This window comes from Mustela nivalis (assembly GCF_964662115.1).
Source record: "Mustela nivalis genome assembly, chromosome: 13".
Lineage (NCBI taxonomy): Eukaryota > Metazoa > Chordata > Mammalia > Carnivora > Mustelidae > Mustela > Mustela nivalis.
In genome coordinates, this window is record NC_139032.1 from 83932945 (window position 1) to 83939431 (window position 6487).

Sequence of the window (6487 nt, forward strand, 5' to 3'; positions counted from 1 at the left end):
GCAGCTTGCAGGCAGGCCCTGTATGGAGAGGAAGAAGGGGGCGCGGAGGTCCTTCTGAGTCAGTAAAGCAGAGACGTTTCCAATTCCCGGAAAACCCCACATGCAGGTCTACTGGCTAGCTGAAACATACACTTGCTATTTAAGAAATGGAAAAGCCCACTTCAGGCTGGGAGCTGACCTGAAGACCAGCCGTCACCCGCTCTCCCAGCACTGGGTGCCGGACCTGCAGTCCCGCATCTCTGAAACCAAGAGGTGCCCGGACGAGCCGAAGAGAGGTGGCTTCTGAAGGGGGAGCCCGGGACACACGGCACCAGGGCCCCCCATCCTAACTTTAGTAAGATACTATCCTCAAAGCAATGCACTCATTTAAACAAATGGCGTAGTTAAAACTATTGACTAAGCCCTAAACATTTCTTCTGAGAAATCGAGCCATAGCTTTTCCAATCTGCCTGTTCAATACGGGAACAGGTTTAAAGAGAATGACATGATCAATCCTTTGCCCCAAAGAACGGCCCGTCATACCAACCATGATAAAGAGTACACCTGTTTATTAAAAGGAAAAAAAAAAAAGAAATGTACAATTTTGTTCTTCGGTTGTTTTAAGAAATTTGATCAAGTTGCAAGGAAATGTCTGGGCATGGCTATGTACATCCTCACGCAGGGCCGTCGGGCAGTGAGGATGGCTGTGGTGCCGTCTGTGTCGTTGGGCCCCCGGCACGGCTCATCAAAGCCACTGCCACTCAGGCTTCAGTCCCGTGGGGATGTCCCCAGCTCCATTCCCCCAAGAGCCCCCTGGCCTTGTGCCTGTGAGCCAGGGACTGGCCTGCCCCCGAGGACTGCAGGACACAGGGTGGGCTCTAGGGCCACCTGGCCCTGGCAGGCAGGCTCTGAGCTACGGTGACAGATTGGGGCTGGAGGCCAGTGTCACTGCTGCCCTGATTTCTTCTCCTTCTGGAAGCTGAAGCTTGTACGTCTGTTCAGTTTTCTTTGTTTTTGAGCAAAATAGTCAGCCCGGGCAGTGCTTGCTCGTGATTCCAGGATGTAGTTAACCTAGAAAGCAAGAGGACACAGCCTGGTCACTCGGCAGCCACTTGTTCACTCAGGGCCACGAGGGGAAGGGCCCTGACCTGCGCTGGGACCCCAGGGCTGGGTGCTCTCTTGCGCGTGGAGCCCGGTCGTCACAGCAACCTGGCGGGCTGGGATGGGGCCCCCTGCACGACAGGAGAATGGAGGCCGGCAGAGGACCAGCGGCTGGTCCCGGCCTCTCAGTCCTGTTGGAGGGGGGCTGGGGGGGTCCGGATTCCACAGCCTGTGTCCCCTCCTCAGCACACGCTGCCTCCCAGAAGGCTGTGTGCCAGGCTTACTGGTTCGGCTCCTCACCTGCTGCGCAGTCCTGGGCCTGCACATGCCTCCCTGAGCACCCCCTTTCCTCGTGTGAAAGAAAAAAGACACTGCAGGGACGGAAAGCCGGCCGAACCAAGGCTCTATTTTCAGCCTCCTCTCTGGTAGCGACAGAGCTTCCAACCACCGGCTTTCACCTACTGCCCGGGAGCACCCTGCCGGCCAGCGCGTGGCTGGTAAGCAGGAATGAAGGACAGGGAAGAGGGCTGAGCTGACCAGGATCACCCAGAGGTCAGGGTCAAAGCTGTGAAGGTCTCGTGTGCAGAGCGCGCAGCCGGGCCGCTCCCGGGCAGCCGCAGCCGCACAGTCACTGTAGCGCCCACCAGGTCTGAGCCTGGCTCCAGGCTTGGTTCGAGAGACAGAGGGAAAAGTAAGACTTGGTCCCTGATCTGAAGAGCTCACTGCCCAGTGAGTATCCAACAGCATGACAAGCGGGACACCAGAGACAGAAGGAGCAGGATGGAGGAGAGAAATATCGGGGACGTGTAGGGCAGGAAAATCTTGCAGAGGAATGAGCGATCTGGGTTTTGAGAAATAAATAGTAGGAGTCTGGGGTGTACCAGGGGCAGGGGCAGGGGCGAACCAGCACACATCCCAGCGTAGCAGGGGTAGGCGGCAAGGAGGGGGTGCTTCTGGGGAGTTTAATGGCTTCATGCCCAGTCCAGGTGGGGTGGGCAGGGCCAGGGAAGGGCAGTGGTGCTGGGATTGGACTGGGGCCCAGTGTAGAGCCTGAACCCTTGGCCGGAAGGCGTGGTGGCAGCAGTGCTCCTGGAGCGAGACAGGTGCCACTATCGTCCCATTGTGCAGATGAGAAAATCAAGGCAGAGAATGGTACTGTCCTTCGCTCAAGGCCACAGAGCTAGTAAGCGTCTGCACCAGGGGGCCCCTTGACTGGCATACTTGTAGCTCCCCAGGCCTCCCCAGAGGTGCTCCCACCCCCTCACCCCTCAGATACCGTCTCTCCCTCTGCCCCTGCCAGCCTCTGGCTGGGGCTTCTCGTAGCAAACACCTTTCTCTTTGCTCTCAAGTATCTGCACGTTATGACCAGCAACCTGAATATTTTTGACTCCAGAGACCTGCCACGGCCTGATTCACCCCGAGGGCTGCGTGGCCCACACCCTGAGCGGGAGCGGCCCCTGCTGCCTCTGAGAAAGAAGCCGACGGTGTGCAGGGGAGGCGGGCGGCATGGCGTGCCTCCCGTGGGCCGAGGCCCCGACACGGAGTCCCTTCCAAACTTTCTGCTCTGATAGTCGCCAGCAGCAGGCGTTAAGGGCTGGTGTGTGAGTACAGAAGGCCTGACATGCTTGGCCCGCTGCCTCGCCAAGTTACCAGCTGAGCGCAATAAATCATGAGGACTGCGGGGCCGGGCTGACGACTCGGGACACTACAGACAATGTATGGAAATAAGAGGTTTTATCATTCTTAATAAGAGCCATCTTTGGATTATATTGTTTGCACGCTCAGCCAACCTGGTGTTTTCAGTGTATCTTTGGCACATATAACTTGACGAAAGCATTTAAAAATGATCCTTAACTAGCGAACTATCTCCTAAATTTATTATCTTCAGTGCTTTGTGATAATCACATAGATAATTTTAATGGAAGATTAATGTAATAATCAAAAGATAAAAACGCCCTTTGGTCTGCCATTAGCTGGTTAATATGCTGTGGCTTAAAACTTGCACAATTTTATGCACTACAGAGTGTTTCACTTTCAATGCATTTTACAGCTTAAGGCATAAAAATATAGGGAGTTTTCATGGTCAATAAAGCCACAGCCTCCATCACTCGATCACAAGAAGAACCCAATTTGAAGAGACCAATGATTCCTCTGAGATTCATCTCGAAGCCTGCAGAATTGGGGACCACACATGGCTTAGCTCGCCGACAGCTCGGGGTGGAAGGGCTTCCTCAGGGCTGGGGTTGGACCACCCTCGCATACTCTGCGGCCGTGGGTCTCTGTCCCCTCGTCTACAGGATGGCGATAATGTCTACGCTCTGCAGGCCAAGAGCGAAGACCGAAGAGTTACGTAAGATGTCTAGTGTGCAATTGGTGTTCAGTAAATGGGAGACGTTATTAGTATTTCTACGTGGCGAAAAACGCGATGGGATAAAACCACTCGATGGAGAGTTGCCTGTTCATAACGGTTTCTTGGACATCGGCCTCTGGCCCTTATCTTCTTCTTCAGTTTCCACCTCAAGCTCTCGTTTTATGTCAAACTCCCGAATTCTGGAACTGCCACATGGATTATTTGAGTCTAAGACTGACTCCTTGGAGAGCCTCTGGTGGGAACATTTCTGCCACACTCTGGAACACAGGACTGGGGCCTCAGTCACTTGGTATTGGTGCAAAGCTCAGACACTGTGGGGATGGCACAGAAGGCTAAGTATTTAAATTGCTATAAAAATCAGAGACAGAAAAAGTGAAATTTAATCTTCCATCAGAATCATGACCATTAGCTCTCTAAGTAAATCAGGCCCGGGCACGCTGTGACTCTCCTGGAGTCTCGGGCATGATGCAATATTTCTACAAACATTTTCATATGAAAACAGACATTTCAGGGGAGGCGATAGGCCTCAGGGATTTTGCAGCAAAGCATCTGCTTCGAGGGAGCATTTGGTCCCGTGGAATGATTTCTCTGCACTTGCTCCTGCGGAGCCTCGTACTGAAGTCATAAACCTGTGTTTCTGTCATCAATCTGCTCTTGTGAAAATTATTTTGATGTCAAACACAGGATTATAATTTTACTAGAATCCTTCTCAAGTCTTGAATATTTTAATGCTGGCTATAAAAAAGAGGCCAGCCCCTGATGGGGTAATGGAATATTTCTTTACCTGGTCCCCAAACACTGAACAAGTTCCCTGTGCTGTCTGGGGGCAGTCTGGCAAGTAACTCTTGGCTTGCTGGTTTCAAGCACTGGAGGCAGGCCCTCCGTCCCTACGGCCTGGTCTGAGGGGGACTCTGGTCCCGGCTGTCCCCTCAGTGGCTTTATCCTTTTTACTGCATCTACTACTTTTGGAAATCTTTTGTAGCCATAAGGACTTGGCCTCCAAAAGTCTTTGCAAAATAATTCGGTTGAAACCTGTCATTCAACTCCCTAAGGGCACACACATCCAGGGGGTTAGGAGCACAAGTTCTGGAAGCTGCCAAACCTGGGGTCAGGTCCAGTTCTGTCAGTCATGGTCCTAGCTCAGTTTCTTTCTTTCTGAGCCTCAGTTTTCATGTAGGAGATGGGGACGATTTTTCACTACTGTCTCGCAGAACCACGAAGGTTCCTTGGAAGAGGGTATAAAGTGCTCAGCTTGGGTCCTGTACTCTCTAATCCCTGAGCTACTTTTTTTTAAGATTTTATTTATTTATTAACACAGAGAGAGAGATCACGAGTAGGCAGAGAGGCAGGCAGAGAGAAAGGAGGAAGCAGGCTCCCTGCTGAGCAGAAAGTCCGATGTCCCAGGATGCTGAGATCATGACCTGAGCCGAAGGCAGAGGCTTAACCCACTGAGCCACCCAGGTGCCCCTCCCTGAGCTACTTTTTAAGAAGTTTTATTTTATTTTAAAGAAAGCCAAAGCGAGAACACAAGTAGGCGGAGTGGCAGCAGAAGGAGAGAGAGAAGCGGACTCCACGCTGAGCAGGGAGCCCCACGTGGGGCTCAATCCCAGGACCCGGAGACCATGCCCGGAGCTGAAATCTAGACCTGAATGCTTAGCCAACTGAGAGCCCCAGGCGCCCCTGACTTAGCTACTTCCACTATTATTACTCGATGGCTTTTACTCTCACGAGGAGGAAGAGCACTCATCTGGGTAGTGTCACCCTACCTCATTTATCTGTGTTCTGGGTGGGGCAGCGCACCTGCCACGATCCCCATTTTACAGGCAGAGGCACCGAGGCCCTGAGGGGACGGGAGCAACAGGAGTGCGACAGCCGCAGGCTGGGGAGCCCCTCTGCCGGTGGGTCCTGCTCCGCCAACATGCAGCGTGGTGGTTTCTATCTGCTCTGTCTGTGCAAGACTCGGCTGGGAGAAAGGATTCTCCGTTTGGAAGAGTCTGGGAACCACTGGCCCAGAGCGACTCAGAGCACAGCGCACAGACCACAGCCCGGCAGCACCCGGGAACTTCTCAGAGACCCACAGTCTCGGGGCCCACCCTGGGCCTCCCAAACCAGCAAGGGCCCAGGGGAGCTTTTCTCGGCCTGGCCCCACTTTGCAAGGCTCTGTGTGACCTGGCCTTCCCACCCTGCTCTGCTCCCGCCACGCGCTCGCCCTGCCTCGCTGTCCCCTCACAGGCTGCTCCTGTCTGAGATGCCTGCTCTCTCCTCACCGGCTTTTTCACCCATCCTTCAGGGTTCAGCTCCCTGAGCCCCGCCATCCCCGTCAGTTTACCTTTTTCTCATCTACATGGGACCTTTGTGACCGTTTAACAATCTCTGTAATTTAATGCTAGTCTCCTCTGACAGAGGAAGAGCTTTCTGGCACCAGAGCACGGGTCTGTCACTGTAACGTCCCCAGGGCTAGCGCAGCACACGAAGGTGCTCAGGGAGCACTGCTGAGACACAGTAACGCACAACTGTAGCGTAGAGACGGATATGTTCAGAACAGGTTGCTAAAATTATCCTGAGTACATTAAGTGTCTTTACCTAATAACAACAATTTCCTCTGAATCGGTTCCAGAAGCCTCAGGGAGCTCCTGACAATGGACTGGAGGAAATACGTGGTGCGCAGAAGGGGTAAGTACACAAAGAATCTGAATGACTGGGGGTGGGGGAAGCCGGAGGGGGCCCTGCTTTGGCTGAAGTGGGAGAAGGGCAGCTGACCCGTGGGACGGCCCTGGGTGTGGGTGCTCCCCGCCTGGGTGACCAGAAGGCAGTTCGTCCTCTGCAAACTGGGCCCAGGAGCCTTGTCCATGCTGGGAGGAGGGGGCCGAGGCAGCCGGAGACCTGGCCCTGCATGCCCGCTGCCCGCCCAGCGCGTGGCCTGCGGAGAAACACTGACCTTGAGCACGATTTCGTTGACAGTAGCAGCGTCAGATTCAAAGTAGAGGTGTTTATAGTCATGATTGCTTAGATACGTGACTTTAAATATTGCATGAC

At 53.7% G+C, this 6487-nt stretch overlaps 1 protein-coding gene across 32 annotated transcripts in view; it reads right to left on the minus strand.

Annotated features, from left to right (window-relative positions):
• Nucleotides 1-531: 531 nt before the first annotated feature.
• The window catches only part of MAPKAP1 (MAPK associated protein 1), a 244407-nt gene continuing 238451 nt past the window's right edge, over nt 532-6487 (minus strand). For all 32 annotated transcript variants that reach the window (XM_082695560.1, XM_082695557.1, XM_082695546.1 and 29 more), the window contains 2 exons: nt 6390-6487; nt 532-1050 (listed from right to left, as the gene is read on the minus strand). In XM_082695560.1, the coding sequence (XP_082551686.1) occupies nt 925-1050; nt 6390-6487 (224 nt within the window). In that variant the 3' untranslated portion in view covers nt 532-924. The remainder of the gene's footprint in view (nt 1051-6389) is intronic.